Here is a 19,909-nt window from a genome sequence, read left to right on the forward strand (position 1 = left end):
TCTGTAGTTAATCAGAAATCTTCATATCCTCCAACAGCAATGCATACCATACAGTGCTTTACCCTTACCTGTCTTATACTTACATAGCTCCAAAACCCCTGAAGGGAAATAGAGATGTAGTGTATAACCACAGACAATGGACCCCTACTATCCCATGCAGCATGTTCAAGGGTCAAGCATGCCCCTCCCTACCCCACCTGGAGGGCTGAGAGTACAGCAGAGGCATTACTTTATTCAGCACACAATGATCTCTAGCACCTACTGCTGCTCAAGGCAAAAGAATTGGCAGAAGGCAGGATATCCAGCTCTTCTTCACAGAAGCATCAAACTCCAGAATTTATGTAGCTCATTATGTGAGTAATTTTTGCTGTTTTTCAGTTTATACAGTGAAACTATAATGGTCCGTTCACAACACACCAGAATGTTTAAATCTGAAAACTGTTTTCACTGACTTAGTATAATTAAATATATCTATCATATCAGATTTTGTGCACCATTTTCATTTTAAGAAATTAAAAACTAGTTGGAAGGGTTAAACAAACCGCATCTATGTCTCTGGGGACCCATATCCAAAAATTTGATATGTAATAGTACTTAATGTGTATGTGTACTACTGCTCCCTACTGCAATGGTTTCAGATGTGTCCTCTCTGGTGGACATCCCACAAAGGAAATACATCATAATAATACTGACAGCTAATAAGGATTAAGTTGAAGATGCCCAGGTTTTGAAGTTTGGAATTTATTATTTTTAATAGCACTGTAAAATATTCTGAATGGATATTAGTCCCTCTTCTGAAGTGGTTACAATCTAAAGGCACATGTGGGTACAATATAGGGCAATACAATGCAGGCGAAACAAAACAAGAGGGTATATAGCCAGAATGCTTCATGGAAATGATAGGTCTTCGAAAGGACAAGGAGATTACTCTCTCTTAGGAGGAAAGCATTTCCAAGCAGAGGGGAGGAAAACCTGGTATGAAGTCAGAAGTGGAAAGATAATACATACTGTCTTTTCCTCATCTTTCCCTCCAGACAACATCAATGCAGATGCCCACACAAAACTTACAGTTTCTAAGCCCAGGTTCAAGACCCAAGATATTTTATGAAGACCCTTTGCCTTGAACCATCAGGCAGTCATTATACCTATGATAATGACCAAAGCTGATGGTATTCTTTTTGTTTTAAAGAAGTTTATCCAGAACATTTAATAAAAAACCCAGAGACATTGATGGTACATTGTTACACCAGCCACTGAACTGGAACAGTTGTGCAACTGTATTTGGTGGGAGAGAATTCAGCTAGAAAATTTCAAGTTGGACCAAATAAAATAAATGAATTTTCTTTTTGCTAAATAACCTAATGCAGTTGGATTCTTTACAACTTAGGAAAGTTAGTTTTATACTATACTTATTCTGATTTGGTTTCTGGATAAATCCATTATTTTTGCCTGTGTAGTTCAAGTATTTCCATGCACTTTTCAGATTATATTTGGAGGGGTTGTTTAAATGCCATCTTCACTAAAGTTGGTACAGTCTGACACTGACATTTCAGGATGCAAGTAGGTGCAAGTCTGTGTGATTGCAAAATGAGTTGATACTGAATAACAAACTATATATTTTTAATATTATTTTTTTTTAAATCTATAAGGCTGATTAGTATTACAACTTGAGTGGCAATAAAAGATGTACAATCATCAACAGAAAATGAAATGTAAAGGCCTGGTCAAAGTCAAACAGAATTCAGCAGCAATTGGATCTGGCTGTAAATTAAGCTTCTATATGCTTCATTCATCACAGAAGCTTTCTGAACAAAATACATTACACCACATCACCAAAATGGACCATTGGCCCAAGAATACAGAGTAGTTTGCCCTAAGAAAGAGAAAAAGACTTCAGAGACAAGCATTACAGAATTCCAGAGACTAAAATCATAAAGGGGTGGGGACAAAAGAATTCACTGAAAAGGTCAAATGTATACTCAACCAGGCAAAAATACAAAAGCAAGATCCTGGACTTTGGGAAATACAGCGTGGACTTGAACTCGGTCTTCATAAAGCTCTTGTATATCAATATCCGGTTATACCTGCTTTGCAGAAACAGGATACATACAAAAGAAACCACAACATTACACAGAAATGCATATCATTTGAACTACCAGAAAAAGCATAATTTCTATTTTGAACGCTAAGATCTGCTAAAAAAAAAAAAAAAAAATTAAAAGCAGAGAGACCAGGAGAGAGTGCAGAGGTAGGGAGGAGAAAAGTGCCAGTGCATCTGCCAGAATTAAGGGGTAAACAAACCCCATCAATGAAAGTGCACATCACATGGTGAAAGTAATAGCCAAAGCAAAGGAATAAGCTATGTTTGCTAAATTGCTATGATTGTTAGACAAGGGGCCAATTTCATCCCTGAGGCAACTCCACTGCTTTATATCAGGCATGAATTCAATAACATGATGGAGGAGGTGCTCTTTGTAATTCTCAGGAACAAGTTGATGAAATGTTACTACTATACTGAATCATAGAATCATAGAATATTAGAGTTGGAAGGGACCTCAGGAGGTCATCTAGTCCAACCCCCTGCTCAAAGCAGGACTAATCTCAGCTATATCATCCCAACCAGGGCTTTGTCAAGCCTCAGCTTAAAAACCTCTAAGGATGGAGATTCCACCACCTCCCTAGGTAACCCATTCCAGTGCTTCACCACCCTCCTAGTGAAAAACTTTTTCCTAATGTCCAACCTAGACCTCCCGCCCTGCAACTTGAGACCGTTGCTCCTTGTTCTGTCATCTGCCACCACAGAGAACAGCCTAGCCCCATCCTCCCTGGAACCCGCTTTCAGGTAGTTAAAGGCCGCTATACTGAAGGGATGGTTCAGGTGATTTTGCTGCTACTAGTTGAGGTCTTCCCTTTTAGGGTATTGCTAAATCATCCCTGGCAGACTTGATTTATCCTAAGGTTCAAAAACAATTATGTAATACAAATGTTTTGCTTTAACTACAAACTTAGAAAATAAACCTATCATGATCCCACATAACCAAAAGTAGACTGATCTATCTAGATCTCATCAAATGCAAGTTATTTATCCATACATATGTATCCATACATATATGAATAAATATTATACATATATAAATAAATAAATAAAACATGATATAAAGAAGTAATCATATTAAAAGCAAAAATCATCCATTCCTTACATTTCCATTTTTATAAGGAAGAATAGACAATCCATACAATTACAAACAAAATAAAGCAGGCCAAAATGAAAGCTTCCATGGTAGTTAACCTACAGTTCCAAGTCCCCACTTATATTTGTTTCAATAATATTAATCATTTTTATAAATGATTTTACTAACAGCCTTAGATCCAATCATAAAATCGGGGCCTGCGTAGGCAGACCCTCTACAGAGATCCTAAGGGCTATATATGTGGAGAGACACCGCCCCCCACCCGCCCACCGGTAGAGAATATAAACAAAAAACTGACAACACAAAATGAATAGTTTAGTCATTAAGGCATATAATCACCATGACTAATATGATGCATATGTAATCAAGTAATACTAAAAAAATAAGACCACTTTAGAAGTCTTCCCTCTCTGCATATACTTTCCTCCATCCCCTGAAAATGTCTTTCCTCTCACCTAGCTGTCTCCCCTTCTTCCCCAAAGAGTACTTGGCTTCCTTCCCTTCCAGTTCCCCACTGTATCCCGCACTTTCTCCGATCTCTCTCCTCCTGCAGAAGAGAAATAGAAGGAAATAGATCCTTTAATTGCTTTGGATGACAAAGAAACACATCAAGCAGCCAAACTTGCCGAGTGCAGGCAGAACTGGCTGGGGATTTATGCAAAGGGTTTCCTTCCCGGTGCTCTCCTCACACATTCCCTCTCCCCAACACATAGGGCTAAATCAGCCATGCCGCAATAAATTTTATTAAAGATAATGTTTAAAAAAATGGTCAGGTACAGACTTTACATGGAAGAGTTCCTGGACATCCAGGCTTAATGTCCAGATTATCAACGGGTACAGAGTTTTGTTGGAAGTCAAGGAGTACAAGGAAAGCATAATCTGTGGCATCCTGAATGGGGGGGTAATAGGTTTGACAGATAGCAGTACACGCGCTCAGTAATTCGGGAACATCACTTACTGCAAGGGTTACATAGGATGCGATTAATGGGGAGTAGGTATGTCCATAATAGTGGATTGTCCCTCATTGTCCCTACGCCTGCCTGGCCCCAGACTCATAGGCAGAAACCCACCGCCCCGGCTGAGAGGACAGCGCCGCTCCCACCCCAGTCACTTTCTCCCATTCAGCCCACGCAGTGCCCGCCCCTGGGAGCCTCGCCCTTTAACGAGCTCCGACTCCCGCCCCAGCGCGCAGCGAACGTTGACACTAAGAAACACGCGCCACTTCCGGACTCGAAAGAGTCCACCACCGCTCCCCCCGCCGGCGAGCACAGTACGCATGCGCAGCGTGTCCGTTGCCTAGCCTTAGCCCTGACGTTTTCATCCGGGGCCTACCACTGAGTCCCTGTTCGCTAGTCCCTCTCTCGGCGGACTACTGCCACCGGCCGCGGCGCTGGAAGATGGCGACCGTCGCGGAGTTGAAAGCAGGTAATGGCTGCCTGCACAGAGCAGCTTTATTCGGAGCACCCGCTCTCCGTGGGAGCCGGGGCGCGCTGCGGGGGGGGGCGGGGCGGGGCTGGCAGCCGGAGCCTGTGAGGGCAGCGTGTGTGCCTGGCACTAGGGGGGTGTTGCTGCGGTGGCTCGCGGCTCGGGCGGTGCCTCTGTTTTCCCAGCAGAGGTTGCTCCCAGCCCCTCCCCACGCCCGTTGAGACGGTTGGGCTAGAGGCCCTGCCCCGGTAGCGCAGCTGTCTCGGCCGGCCGGCGCTGCGCGTTGCTGCTAGGTGCATCGTGGACACAGCCCGCGCTCTACGCGGGGGTGACTGGGTTGGTGGCTGTAGTTTCAGGGCAGCTCAGCCCGCCGCCCCAACTGCAGCCCAAGGCTTGGTCTACATCACAGTTCGGTTGACAGACTTGCATCAACCCAACTGGCCGTGTCTACACTACAGTGTTGCACCCCCGCTGTAAGTGGCGTGATACACCGATATCATAACTCCACCTGCAGGTGAGGCGTAGCGATCACGTCAGTGTAGGTAGGGCGAGGCGGTGTCCCTGTAGACAGGGTGTGACTGACATTGGCTGTCATTTTTATCAATTTCACAGCTGCCTGCAGCTGGGGGCTCACAGCTGGAGCTGTGTAATTGACAAGAAAGGCTGGTTGCCTTCCTGCTGTGACTGTTGCCTTGGGGTAGGAGGTAGTGGGCTCCAGATGAGATCCCAGCTAGTAACCAGGCTCTCAACACCCCATTGACCTAACCAGCTGGAGCCAGGGTTCCCTGCACTCCCAGCCCCCCTCACTTCCCCTCTTAAGTCAGTGCAGTGCTCCTGGTGAGGATGTGCATCACCTGCAGAAGGAGAGTAGCGAGGACATTACAAACCTCAGTAATTACTGTGGTGGCTGTATATCGACTTAAGGTTGTAGTGTAGACATGCCCTTTGCCATAGTGTAGACCAGGCACCAGAACTAAGATAGGTGAGGGTGATGCTATGCTGCCTGTCCATATTTTACTGTGGGTTAAAACTGAAGTGCCTTATCTCTACTCTTTATTACACACAGTAGTTACCCCTTGTTATAGACACCCCTTTTCATCGCAGTGAAGACAAAGCCAGAGTCCGGCAGGAAAAGAGGGCAAGCAAGACTGCCTTTATAATGGAGGAAAGATTAGTAGGACAAAAGGTCCTTGCATGTTTCCTTTATAAATCCTAAAGAACCAAACAAGGGCACCAACCTATTTTTTCCCCTCTTGCAGATCCTTTTTCATGTTGATCAGTCTCTCACTCTTTGGAAGAATCTTCCTTCCCAAACCTTAGCATTTTCCTCCAGATCATCTCTCCAGCAGCCATCACAAGATATGTCAATGTTGCCAAGCCTCATGATTTTATCATGAGTCTCACAATAATTAGTATTTTTTTCTTGAAGCCCAGCTCCTGGAGTCTTGGGATTAGGTGAGACTGTCACCTGAAAAAAAACCAGGGTGGATAAAAATTGATTTTTTTTTTTAAATTGAAATTTTGGTTTAAATTGGATTTTTTAAATTTTGATTGTTTCTTTTAACACATTAAATCTGTTCAAAATAAATTTTGAATTTATTACAAAATATGTTAAGGCCTAAGCTTGTTATAATTTAAAACATTTAAATAAATGAATATGCTGAAACCATGTGCCTCTATCAAAAGCATTGTGTTAAAAGCTGCTTTTTCTAAATAAAGAATCGGGGGGAAAACATCTAACTTTTGAGGTCAAGCTTTATAAATAATATGTAGGGCCCTACCAGATTCAGAGCTGTGAAAAATGTATCATGAACAGTGAAATCTAATCTCCCCCATGATGTCTGGCTACTACAGGGCAGGGCAGGAGATTCCCCAGCCGGGGCTCCTACTGTGTGCCAGGCTCCAGCTGCTAGTCCTGGGTGGGCTAGGGAGGAATGGGACTTCTTCTTTCCCTGCTAGAGCCATTCCTGGGACTGGGTCAGATCCATGTCTGGGAACCTCCCCCAGCTGCGGGAAGCTCCTTGACTACACTGGGCTCTGAAGGCAGTGCAAAAATAAGGGTGGTGATCCCACAACCCCCCTACAATTGCTTTGTGATCACCCCCATGACACACTTTTGGGTCGGAACCCGCACAGTTACACCACCATGAACATTTCAGATGGAAACATCTGAAACCTGAAGTTGACTATTTTTAAAAACCTATAACTGTGAAATTGACCAAAATGGACATGAGTTTGGTAGGGTCACACACACACACACACACACAAATATATATAAATAAAACACAATAGGTCAGATCTTGTATTAAAGGCTTGATCCTGTGGGGGACCGCGGGGCTGTGCAAAGTCAGAGGCATTGGGAACCAGCCTCTGAGTCCAGGAGATGCCATCACTATTTCATTAGGCTCATCCACTGAGCCTATCTGGATCTCATACTCCTATTTTAGTGCTTCTTCCTACCTAAGCTGTAATTGGCATTGTTCTCAAGTTATCAATATTTATGACTCCACCCACCATAGAAACTTACTTTACACTTCATGGAGGATATTGATCATCCCCGTAACTACCAGCCTTTGCTTCTGGACCATTCTGGGCACTTAAAGTAAATGGCCTTGCTCTGTCTCCTTGCATCTGTACAGAGGCACAAACAGACATCCATTACATTTCTCAACTGCCTCCCTCTGTCTCTAAACAAATAAAATACTGCAGTACAAAAGCCATGTGGGTTACATAAGCAGAAGTCTTGGATTGTTCTTTTGTTTTTCTTGAAGGTAGGGTGGGACGGGGAGTTGTGACAAGGGAAGAGTAGAGTAGCAGAGCATGCAACCAGAAAGGAGCAACACTGGTATCAAAGCAGTACACTGGGAAGAAGGGACAACATTCTTCAGAGTGTAGCCTCTAAGATTAATTTCAACACATGGGAGAGGCAAAATATTGCCATGGCTACAGGACATAAAAAGAACCTATTTGGGAATATTTTCAAGAAATTCCTGTATCTCTGGCTAAAAATGAACACCTGCCAAAAGTAAATAGTGCAACAAAGATGCAAGATCTGGTTGTTAAATTGAAGCATCATGAGAAATGTTCCTCAGAAGGCAATGACTTTGAAGATGATGATGTGGACATTTCTGAACAATCTGGATCAACTGGTTAGTAAACTTATTTTTGTACCATTCGTATGGACTGCCTACCATGTCTTACTGTGCTAAATGATAACTTGGATTGTCATAAATTTGCATTTTGGGTGGATTACTTATAAATTTCAAAATGTTTGTGTTCAAAATATAATTGTTACTGCTGATCTGATGGTTGGCACTTATTGGAAGCATCACCTAGTGGTTGAGGCGGGGCGGTCAGGCCTTCTCAATACAGAAGGGAAAGATGGTAGGTGAGCCTGGGCCCTCCCATTCCACCAGACTCCAGTCCAGTACCTTGTGAGGTCCAGCACCTAGGAGTGCCTTAAGGCTGGCCTTCTTCGGTCACTTCCTACCTCCCCTCTATTCAGCAAGTATTATAGTCTGTAGCAAAAAGGTAATAGAATAAAGGTAATAGACTGCACCTTCCGTCTGTCTGGGCCCGACAGGTAGGCTTCCGTTTCCCGAAAGAAGACAGCATCCCTCTTCAGGAGTTCCCAAGGCAGCATCTTCTCCCTGCTTTGTCAGGCCTCTTTCTGAGTTGGCTGGCTTCCTTTTAAGCGTCTCATCCATCTGGAGCATGCTCTGCAGGTGTAGCTGTGCAGGGTTATCTGGGCTCAGAGTTGCTCTTTAGCCCCTTCAGTTACAGGGCAGGATTTATACACCCCCATCACACAGGGCTACTGAAATGGTTTATCATTCAGTATAAATCCATCCTAGGTGGAGATTTCCTGTTTAGAGAGTTGTTTTATTAGGCATTATGAATTTTAACATTAAAAATGTTTTTTTCAAGCTGTTCGGTATGTTGTTAGAGATAAGGGTTTAAATAGAATTTAGATAATCCTTAGGACTAACTATTTTTATTTATAAAACTGGGTTTAGAATAAATGATACAGTATCATTTAAACAGAGGTTCAAACAGCAGCAGTAGGAAGACTTTCATTTACAAACTCTTTAAAAGCACTGAGTAATAGTGAGTACGTGGTTTTTTTTTAATTTATTTTTTTATTGTTTTGTTTCAGGGTCCAGCTTAGACATACAGGTTATAAGTGTCTATCTGCAATATCTACAACTTCAGTGTCATGTCTGATACCTCTAGCAGTGCTGTAGCTAAATGTACGACAGGCAGTAAATACATATATCAACAAAAAGACTTTCTTCATCACTCAGTAAAACCATGGATAAGTTCATAATCAGGGCCAGTAAATTAAAGCGAGACTCCAAAGATGAAGAGAGTGCTCATTTTATTTATGCAACAAATTATCCCTTTCATCTTCAGAACAACCATTTCATTGAGATGGTTCAGTCACTACGACCAAGGCTACGCACCACCTGGCAGAGCAGACATGCTGGAAGATTGCTGCATATAGTGGATGAGAAGGAAATTGAACAGTGTGCAAAAAGCATTGATGGGAAATCTGTTAATCTGAGTCTTGATGCGTGGAGCAACGTACACAGTGATGCAGTAATACGTGCTTGTGTGGCAACAGAAGATGGGGATGTCTATCTTACAGAAACAGTTGAAACATCAGGAAATGCCCATTCAGCAGAATACTGAGTAGTAGCATTAAAGTTGTAGCAAACTGAACAAAAATTCATGTGTGAAGTGCATAGCTTAGTCACAGACAATGCTGCAGATGAAGCAAAGATGAGAAGAAATCTAGAAGATAAGGAAGGGAACCTGTAACTTTATAACATGGGTGCAGTGCTCTTTTGCTTCAGCTTCACTGAAAAGAGCAAGAGGATCCAAACTAATTCTTCCCCAAGATGTAAGATAGAATTCAATGGTTGACAGTTTTGAGCTATTTATTAAGAACTGGCCTATTCTGATGACAATTTTTGAAGAAAATCATGACAAAATAGATGGAACAATCACAGCCAAAGTAGTCAACATCAGACTAAGGAAGAATGTAAAAGATACACTGAATATACTGAAACTTATTTTCATAGCCTTGGTCAAATTGCAGCAGAAAGATTGCTACTGTATTGCTGATGATGAAATTTGGAAAGAACTCCAGGAGACACTGAAGAAAGAAATAAAGTTAAATTGCAGGCAATAAAGAAGCAGATGGCTCAAGTACTTATTCTACCTCATTTCCTTGCCAATATTCTCAACCTAAAGTACCAGGGTAGATGATTAACTGCTGAAAAAGAATATGTGGCTATGACACAGGGATCTAATAATCACCCATCAATCATGCTAACCATAATAAATTTCAGGGCTGGAGGTGAACCATTCAAACAGTGCCTGTTTGCTGATAATGTTTTAAAGATAGTCATACTACTGAACTGGAGGAAGTCATAGCTAAACGCCTAAAACCAGCGCTTATTGAAGTGCTAAAGTCGCTTTTGACAGCAGTAGTCTCTTGCAGGCACAGAAAGCATATTTTCTTCATTTGGACTAATTCATTCAAAGTTAAGAAGTAGATTGGGAGTTGAAAAAAGCAGGAAAGCTTGTCTTTTCCAGTCTGTGAATAAAAATGAGGAGGGAGGGGTTGAGGTCTACCAGTTTTTAAAAGTTTAAAGGACAGCCTAAATAACTTAGGAGACTGTCTCATTTTCAGGAGTCTTAGGCAAGTAAGACTTTAAGCTCCAGTCACTTTCACTTAGGCCAGCATTTCCCAACCCGTGTGCCATGGAATTTTTTGAAAAAGTATATGTGAGAACAGTGGGGGGAGCCGCCTTCTGATTGGCTGTCTGCCTCACTGCTGCACCGCCTCCAGGAGTGGAGCAACCAATCAGAGTTCAATCTCCCTCTCTCCCCTTCTGTGTGAACAATGGGTTGGCTCCTCTGCCCCTCTGCTCCCCTCCTGCAGCAGCCGGCTGGGGGTGGGAAGAAGAGGTCCCTGGAGCTTGAGGTGTGCCATGGCAGAGAAAAGGTTGGGAACCACTGACTTAGGTATATTGGAAAGTTTTCCCAGACTGGGAAATAATCAGTTTAATTCACTGACTACAGTTAATCCTTGTTTCTTTAATAAATTATTTAGTTGTAAATGTGAAACATGTTTTCATAAGAGAATTTTATATATCCAAAACATTTAAGGTTTTGTTTAATAAATAACTTTTATATGCTATTGTGTATTTAATTCCAATCATCAGCCTAATGCAACTTGACAAAAATCATGAGCAAAAAGTTAATTATCTAGTAAATGAGCAAGATATTCACTTTCTAACATAATACAAATGCTTAATATTTTCAGATTCTTATAAATTATACAATATAATTGCATAAATGTATATAATTATAGTTTACCCTCCTAGACAGCAAAAAGATGTAACAAATCTAGTGTATAGTCTCTATTTAGTTATAAATATTAAAACATGTTGATTTACATGAACCACTGAATGCACCTTTCTTTAAAAAATAACTGAATACAAATGGAAATGTTGATTAAAATTGATTATTTAAATCAAGGTCTTCCACTTGGTGATTTAAATCACTGAAATCTAGACCTCATGGTTGCACAGAACAGTTGGAAATATGGAAGACACCAGAAGGCAAATAAATAGAACTCAGTATTTATTACTTTGAAAAAATTCATTATTGTTAACTAATGTCATGATTGGTTTTGGACCCTGACTCATGATCTTTGAATGCTTGGGGTTGGCAGTACTGCTATGTATGGCTGAACAATCAATAGGTAATACCTAAATCAGATACAATGTGACTACACTTTGGCCTTTTCTATACTAGACATTTTAAAAATAATTGTACTGGTTATAGTAACATGGGAACCCTGTGTACACTGAAAGCATTTTAAATTTCATGTTATCTAGCTTTGCTCAGAGACTGCCTAATCAATATAGTGCTTAAAAAGCCAACAGCCACAGCAGCCTTATGTATGCTTGGGATCCCGTACATTTTCTTCTTTTTCATAACTGATAATCCTTAACCAGCATTCCAAATAGTTTGGACAACTGATTTTTTTTTTATGATTAAGTTACATAAAATTATTTTATAGTTGATTTTGGCCAGGCAGGGTTAGTATTGAATAAGAAGTTTGACTGTGTAGTAATAGACATTTTCTTTTGTGTATGTTTAATAGTTCTAAAAGACACGTTGGAAAAAAGAGGTGCATTGGGACAAATAAAAGCAAGGATCAGAGCTGAAGTTTTTAATGCATTGGATGACCAAAGTGAACCACGGCCACCACTATCTCATGAAAATCTTCTGATCAATGAACTAATTCGTGAATACTTGGAATACAATAGATATAAATACACTGCATCTGTTCTAACAGCAGGTATCTTACTGGCTTCAACTGCTTTAGTTAGTCACAGTCACCATCTTAATGGATAATAGCTGGATTAGCTCAATAACTCAAATCATATTACATTGTGATGCCCTAAGTCAGAAAATCCTCAGGGTCGTGTGTGTACTTTTTCCCTCCCTCCCCTGTTCCCCTAGCTTGTCTTGTGAAGGTTATGGAGATAAATAAGGTGTAGACAACAATCTTTTTTCCATCAGGCTAAATAATGCCATTAGTCTCTGAGAAGTCTTTCTTTTCCATGCTCCTTATCATAAGGTAAATGCTTTGATGGAGCACTTGATGCACAGGAGAGGATGGCTTTCTAAAGCAAAAATTAACAGCCTACAATAGCAGGTGGAAAAATATCCATGACAGTTAAGCCCAATCCCACGTGTCTCCGATACAGTGTACTCCTTTTATAAGAATGACATCTGTCCCGGATTATTTGATTCTTATATGCGGTTGATTCTTACAAGATGTGTATTTTAGGGTTAGTAAGAAATTATCCCGCAGTGGTTTTGATCACTATATTCAGTTGATTCTTGTATCAGTGATTCTTATAAATGGAGTGCACTGTATATGAAATGCCAACTGCCACCACTGAAATGTCCATTCTCATTTCAGAAAATATTTGAGTATTTTTAAAGCATATGGTGCCGCTTATGATATTTCCATTTGCCATCGAGTAAAGTGCTAAGTGGAATGTCATAAATGAAGGAACAAAATTCAGGTGTCAACAGATGACTTCAAACTACATTAACACTTCAAATGAGGTGGAAGGCACTCTTACGTATTGGTGTACTGTGGATACGCACTATCTAATCGCACCTGAGACTTGGTTAGATGTACTCAATAAGAAGTAGGATTGAGGAGAAAAGGAATAATCCAAAGTATTTGAACAATTACAGCTAGGTTTTACTGTTATTGATTATATTTTAAATATTAGTGTGATTGCTATTTTGTTTAATTGCACTGTTATAAAGTAATCACTGTCCTGTAATTTGTACAGCTCTTCTCAGTCCTGGTATTATTGCTGCTGCTGCCTTTTTGAAATATAGTGTGCAAGAGAAATGTAACTTGCTCTAATTGTGCTTAGCAATACTACTTAAACTGGAAAGAGGCAATAATTAAATTGAAAATACATCAGTAAAGCAACATGAAAGATGTTCAAGTAAGGGACTAATCTGATATTTGTAAACATCGTGACATTATCCTTCAGAGTCAGCTTTCTCTTAAAAGGATGTTTTAAATGCACAGATATGATCATGGGTCTTTTGATGGTGGGGGAGGAAGGAATTTGTGGATTTTGTTGTGTGTGGACTCAGCTGGATATTTGTAACAGTTAGTATCCAGGAGGGGAAAAATAATTTACCTAAGAATTTTTAATTTAAAAATTACTTCAGTGATGTTTTTCTTTTAGAACTTTTCTTTAAGAACTTTGTAGTAGAGGATAACATTGTTATTAAAGTTTATTATAGGAATCCCATATAGTATTAGACTCTCAATGCCGACACAGGAATAGGAAGTATCTAATAGTGGAGTATATGTTAAAGGTAACATGTACTCTGATGTTGTTCCAAAGATTCAAGAGTTTAAAAAAAAAAAAAAAAAAAGATAAACATTTTATAGTTTAGTTATTTAAGAATTTTGGGAAAATGCTTAAAATATTTTACTTTTCAGAATCTGGTCAACCCGAAGTACCATTGGATAGACAATTTCTTGTCCATGAGCTGAATGTAGTGGAAGATCCAAATTTAAGATCAGTGTAAGTATATTTGAAAACACAATGCACTATATTCAGTATATATGTCACATTTTCTGTGCCTGCTGTAATATTCATTTAAGATCCATGTAAATGCCATTTACAGTCTTAAGACTTGGGAACATGTGCAAATTGCCTTTGGAGGAATTTCATGCTCCAGTGGTGTAATTCTGCTCTGCACAAGTATGTTACCAATTTGTGTAATAACTTATACATTTCAGATGCTAACAGTCTGTATGCTGAACTGTTTTACCTGGTTTGTGGTAGTCTCCAAACTGCGCATTAGGACTGCAACATACAAGCCTGAGGCACTATCCTTTAGAGATCTGTTCACTATGTGAATTTCCACACGTCTTTCAACTAACTCCAAAATCAGTTGCAAAATTTTGTACTTTGAAACTTCCGTGTGAATTTTTGTGATACTCATTGGCATGACATTCATAAAGCAATTCAATTATTATGTTTATCTGTATTGGTAGTTATTAATTTTGACATACGAATAAAGATTCAGAGGGTAATTTTATTACTTATCCTGAATTAGAACATTCTGTATGAGGGAAGAAGATCAAATAGGAATTGCTTTTTACTAAATTAGAGGAATACATGTTTTGGGCTTATTTGTTTTGTTTACAAACTGAGAAGGAAGGAGCATTTGCTGTGACTTTTTTTTAAGCTAAACAATTTTGAGGCAGGAATTATAAACCTTGAGTGAAATGTTTGGAAATAGTTACGCTAAAGAAGTCTGTCTACATATTCTGGGAACCAGCATTGAGGACTCAGTGGCCTTTTCCTGTTCCAGTACTTTATTGTTCTTTTAAAATGTTATTTCTTCTTATGCTCAGCACTTTACCTCCTATGTACATTGCTTTTGTTTTTTCTCTTTTAACAGACCTCTCTTGTATGGTATTATAGCTCATTTTTTACATGGCAGTAAAGAAAAAAATATCCATACTACGTTTTCAAAAGGATCTTCACTGCAGTTTCCAAGACAGAACCTCAGCAAGCTACCTAATGAAAGAAATCGAATGGGTGTGTATGTCTTCATCTGCAGCTTTGTTTTCCCTCAAGAGTTTGCTTGCTCTTCTCATAGAGCCTGAACTGTGTCCTTTCTGCATCACTTCCACTGACTCAGTTGGGATCCCTTCTCATGCTTCAAAGAGCAGAGTTTAGCAAAATCTGGTATTGCCAAGATGAACTTGACCTCTGCTTCCAATTTTTTTTTTTTTGGAGTCACTTGACATGGAGATTTTATGGAACAAAGATGCTAACTCAGATAGGAACGGTCATCGCCATAGATACATAAGTGTTTTGCATGTATTCTTAAAGTGAATTCACAAGGCAGATCTCTATAGTTTACCTACCTCATACTAAATTATTTCTCTAGTTGATTGACACTTTATTATGTTAACTTCATACATATGTATAAAGAACATGAAAGTGGAACACATCAGAATGCAAAAATCAAATACCCCAAGTTTATAATCTCTTCTATACAAAGAATGTATTAAGGCTGAGATTTTTTTCTTTCCAGTTTCCTTTATGGTGATAGTTCTATCAAAAACAATGTTAATATTTTCAAAACATGTTAGCTAAGCATATTCAAATCTAGGGCTGTAGCATGCATTCTGCTAAAAGTTGCTACATTAATACTAGGTAGCTACATATACATGAAAGAAATCGTTGCTCATACCATACCTAATTTTATGAAGCAAGGATCCTTCACTTCTGAAAGTGTCTAATGGATCCCTTTTTTAAAAAATGAAGTATTCATACACACAGCCTTGCAACATCTTGATAGGAGGAAAACAAACATTTCTGACTTACCGAAACCAGCATACACATTGGAAAGCAGATGTGACGATTGTTCAGAGATCTTGTTTTTGCCATGAAATGTCTTGATACTTGGAATTTTCCTCTGAAATGGGAATAATGTTATCTAGAGTGCATACATTTTAAAAATTGCACACAGTGAAGTTAAATATACAGCCTAACTTTAAGCATTGCTGAGCATGTCACAATTCCTACCCTGTTCAATAGTAGCTTCAGGTAACCAGGGTAACTGAAAAACAAACTAATTATGTTTTTTCACAGTATATGAACATTTTCAGAATGTCACAAATGCTTGAAACTCATTAACAGGAGATGGGTTGTTCTGTTTGGTAGATGGTAGGAAAACAGTTATGTGCCATATTTCCCTATGGTTTTAGAAGTCAAGATTTGCTGATGCTGAACATCTTGCACTGAGAATCGTTAAATCTCAACTCCCAGTACCAAATGTCACCCACAACCTTTTTTCCAATATTTCTTCTAAGAAAGAGGGCCAGATTCCACTCTGTCATACTACTATAAATCTAAAATAGTCCTACTAGAGTCAGTTGAATTACTTCAGATTTAGCTGGAATAACTAGGAGCAAAATTTATCCCAGGCTCTCAGTAAAAGGTTGAGGGGTGCATACACATTAATATATATTTTTATGCAAAGAAATTTCTTGTATGTTCTGATTTTTTTCCATTTTTCCACTAAGAAGTTCATTAATTCAAGCATACTTCTTTGTTCGGTATGTATGCCTAGAGGCATAAATTAAACTTAATTCCCTCTTTAAGAGCCTGATCCAAAGCCTATTGAAATCAGGGGGAGTTTTTCCACTGATTTAGTAATCTCTAGATCAGGCCATAACTAAGATTATCATGCGATGGTGATATTTTACAGTGTCTATCTTAACTTTATGCACAAGGGAGTGAAAAGGACAGTTGATCCAGGATTTTTTTTCATTAAATAAAGCCACTCTGCCATGCTTTATTTCGCTTATGTGCTCTTTGAGAATTGGGATTGTTTGATACTTTCCCTTAATTGTAAATCCTGTGACGATTGATATCTGTTACGTTCTCTTATGTGATTTACAGGTAAAAAGTATGAGATAATTATATATACAGTCCCTATCACTTTAGGGTGTTAAAGTGGGAGGCAGTGACAGCTCATTTCCTTTCTGCCACAAGAGGGTGCTGAAGAAGCAACACTTTAGGACAGAAGCTGGGCTTCTCAATAAATAACTGGTTTCTCTTTCTTTAGTTAAATCTCCTTCTGTGTAGTATTTTCTCAAAGTGTTTGTTAAGTTCATTGTTGTACTAGTTAGTTAAACTATCACTTCAGTCATTGATCTTGCAATTGACTCTGCTCCAGTGCATCTTTGCACTTATTTAGAGCCATTGATTTCAGTGGGACTCCCCTCAGGAGTCTCCCCACCAATTACAGGATGGGGCATTAGTTGTCAGACTTACTACCCCCTAATGTAGGAGCTATAACTGTATAAGAATCTTAACGTTTTCATAGAGGAAGCTTTAGTTTGGCACTATTTGTATTGTTGTTTTGTGAAGCAAACTGATATGCAAAACTCAGCTGAAGAGATCACAAAAAGTAATTGTTTGAAGATACCAGATGGGTCTGATTGATTAATTCTGCAGTAAGTCTTACTATGAAGAAGCAAAATCATTCCAGTAGATTAAATAAGTCATCTTGAGAAAACAAATATTTCAGCATTCTGGAATCTATTTTCCCTTCTCTGTATAAATAGAACTCTTAATGAGTCATGTACGTTCAACAATGGAAGAGCAGACCTTTATTTTTTATGTTAGAAGTGTTCTTGTTCATGTTGTCCTATAGTGTTCTGATATGCTTTTCAGCATGATATGTTTTGTAAAGTATTCAACATCATCATGGGGGTCCTGCAATATACTGTAATTTACAGTATATTCTAATATATAAATAAAGTATATTCACTATGTGTTAGTTGAAGGTGCATCTGAAAACTATAATAAGACTGAAAGCTTATTCTTTTAATACTTATTCAAAAAGTTATTGTAGCTGTATAGGCAAACTTAAGGTGCATAACTGCTAATGCAAAAACTGACATAGATGAGCTTCCTAGCCTCCCCCGGTTTTAAAATGTTCAGATTACTATATTTTGTTGACAATGACATTTACGTAGAAATGTGCCTTCAGTGACTCTGTGGATGCATAAATACTTATACTACATCTTGTTTTAATTTTCAGATGCAATTCAAGAACCAGGGAGGATGGCCGGCACAAGCATTGAAGATCCACTTGTTTTACAGGGTGTAAACAGATGACAATTCATTTTTTATGGCCATTTTTCAGTTAAACAATCAAGACTGGATCCTGCAAACCCTTACTCATGTGAATAGTTCTTGCTTCCGTAAGTTGTCCCTTTGGCTTCAGTGGGACTGCTTGAATGAGTAAAGGCTACTCATAAGTCAGACGAGTTTTCAGGAGTATTTATTCTATTCCAGCACTCTATTTAAGTCTGTCTTTATTCTCATTACTTGACACTACTTTTTCTGCACTTGTGAAATCACTATTTCTGTACATGTGAATAAAAGCTAACTTCATTTTTTGTTTTACTTTATACTGTATTTGACTTGCAAGGGTGTAAACTTAGTATTTTAGGCGTTGTTTGATAGGAAGTGGTGAGGGTGCCATTTCTTAAAGATAAGTGGAAAATTAACTATGAAAACAGAACTAAAATGGTTTAGGGAACGTTTGGCATTTTTACACCCGCGGAAGCCACAACTATATTTATCTTCATGCTATTGAACAAATACTGTCAAGCCTTCTTTTCCAGCTGGAGTTACTATAAATTGTAAGCAATTAGTATTAAGCATACAATATAGGACTGTGAGGCCTAATTTTTTCCTAAGTGGCATAAGAATCAAAATTAGAGGAAGTTAAAACTAGATCTAGATAGTGAACCACTGATTCCCAGAAAGTTCATTCATTTTCCCAAGTATTCAAATTTCCAACAAACGGATAGGTAACTGTATTAAACTGAGTTTGAAAGGCATGTGTGTATATGTAAGGAGGCCTCAAGTTCAATTTAACAGAATTAATCGGTATATTTAAATAAAGCTCTCAATGGCATCAATAGGAGTTTTGCCTGTGTAAGGGCTGTAGATTGGGATCCTTACTCAGGTTTCTTCTTTATCTTGGCATAGCCTGAGGCTGGCCTACGCTATAAAGTTAGGTAATTAAGCCAACCTAAACTCCGGTTTAGACACCACTAGGTCAACAAAAGAATTCTTCCATCAACCTAGATTACCATCTCTCAAAGGTGGATTTACTACAGCAGTGAAGAACCCTTTTCATTGCTGTAGTAAGCATCAGTGCTACCGCAGTATACCTGCAGCTATGTTGCTGTAGCATTTCTTGTGTGGAGCTAGTCTAAGTATGTGTGAAGGGAGTGGAGATAAGGAAGAGGAATAGCATGGGTAACTTTTGATTTAGTAAGCTGTCAAGGAGAGAAGTGTCTTCATTTGTGTTTGTACAATTCCCAGCAAAATTGTGCCTTGATCCTGGATGGTTTTTGGAGATTTTCTGACCAAGTTCTTTCTACAGAAATCAGAAAATGAAAATAAAGAGAAGTAAATAGTTTTAAAAGTATCATCTACCATCAAATGTGCAATTCCAAATTATTTTGAATCCGATGCTATAAATGTGAATATTATGGACAAAAAGAGTGAGCTAGAGCTTTTTGTTTGTCTTGTTTTGTTTTAGAGCAAGAAAGAGAAAAGAAATTCTGGGCCAGTATGGTTAGCAGAGCATGATAACACACACTAAAGTGACAAGAAGCTTTAGCACTTTCATGCAGATATCTGTTCTGAAATGCTCTCTAGAACAATTTACACAAAAGTGGGAAACCTGTATCCAAATCTTTGCTGTCCCTTGAATTCAGAGGAGGTTACATTAATGGGCTCCACAGCATCAGTATAATTTCAGAGTTGTTTGTTTCTGTCAATTGCACAGAAGAATTTTCCTATCCATGCCAACGCACCTCACGAATTCAGTTACGTGTTCCTTCCTTAGCACCCATTATGCCAAACTGACAATCACTTTGTCGGATGGGTGACTATCACTCACTGATAACATGTTGAAAAAGAAAACCTAGAAATGTGTATTCATGTTTTAAAAGAGCCTTTTTAATAATAGCTGGTCACTGAGTGGCTTAGAGAATTGATCTGTGTGACCCAGCCAATCTGAGCGCATTGGGTCAATAAAGGCTTGATGCTGCAAAGTAGTGAGAACTGTGGTCCGATTCAGTATTAAGCACTGGGACTATCCACTTGCTTAACCAT

The 19,909-nt window shown here is 39.0% G+C and overlaps 1 protein-coding gene and 1 long non-coding RNA gene across 4 annotated transcripts; one reads left to right on the forward strand and one right to left on the reverse strand.

The window, feature by feature from the left end:
• Positions 1–1,648: 1,648 nt before the first annotated feature.
• LOC137155082 (uncharacterized) lies at positions 1,649–4,626 on the reverse strand. 2 transcript variants are annotated; one of them, XR_010920348.1, is made up of 3 exons: positions 4,524–4,626; positions 3,647–3,738; positions 1,649–2,084 (listed from the first exon to the last, which is right to left on the reverse strand). It is a non-coding gene; the product is annotated as an uncharacterized lncRNA (long non-coding RNA). The 2 variants fall into 2 exon arrangements; XR_010920347.1 differs by lacking the exon at positions 4,524–4,626 and adding an exon at positions 4,150–4,293.
• CEP20 (centrosomal protein 20) lies at positions 4,471–18,748 on the forward strand. Of its 2 annotated transcripts, none has more exons than XM_067551058.1 (5): positions 4,471–4,616; positions 11,797–11,994; positions 13,681–13,765; positions 14,652–14,791; positions 17,814–18,748. In XM_067551058.1, the coding sequence occupies exons 1-5, from the start codon at positions 4,589–4,591 to the stop codon at positions 17,888–17,890; spliced, it is 528 nt and encodes a 175-aa protein (XP_067407159.1). In that variant the 5' UTR covers positions 4,471–4,588; the 3' UTR covers positions 17,891–18,748. The 2 variants fall into 2 exon arrangements, with proteins under 2 accessions (XP_067407159.1, XP_067407158.1); XM_067551057.1 differs by lacking the exon at positions 4,471–4,616 and adding an exon at positions 9,900–9,978.
• The last annotated feature ends 1,161 nt before the right edge of the window (positions 18,749–19,909 follow it).

This window comes from Emydura macquarii, unplaced genomic scaffold (assembly GCF_026122565.2).
Source record: "Emydura macquarii macquarii isolate MOO-44397 ecotype Brisbane River unplaced genomic scaffold, CSIRO-AGI_Emac_v2 contig_1348, whole genome shotgun sequence".
Classification (NCBI taxonomy): Eukaryota; Metazoa; Chordata; order Testudines; family Chelidae; genus Emydura; species Emydura macquarii.

Coding starts and splice junctions, on each gene's coding strand:
- CEP20 (XM_067551057.1), top strand. CDS start 9,915: ATGACACAGGGATCTAATAATCACCCATCAATCATGCTAACCATAATA. Junction 13,766..14,651: donor GATCCAAATTTAAGATCAGT/GTAAGTATATTT, acceptor CTCTTTTAACAG/ACCTCTCTTGTATGGTATTA. Junction 14,792..17,813: donor TAATGAAAGAAATCGAATGG/GTGTGTATGTCT, acceptor TTTAATTTTCAG/ATGCAATTCAAGAACCAGGG.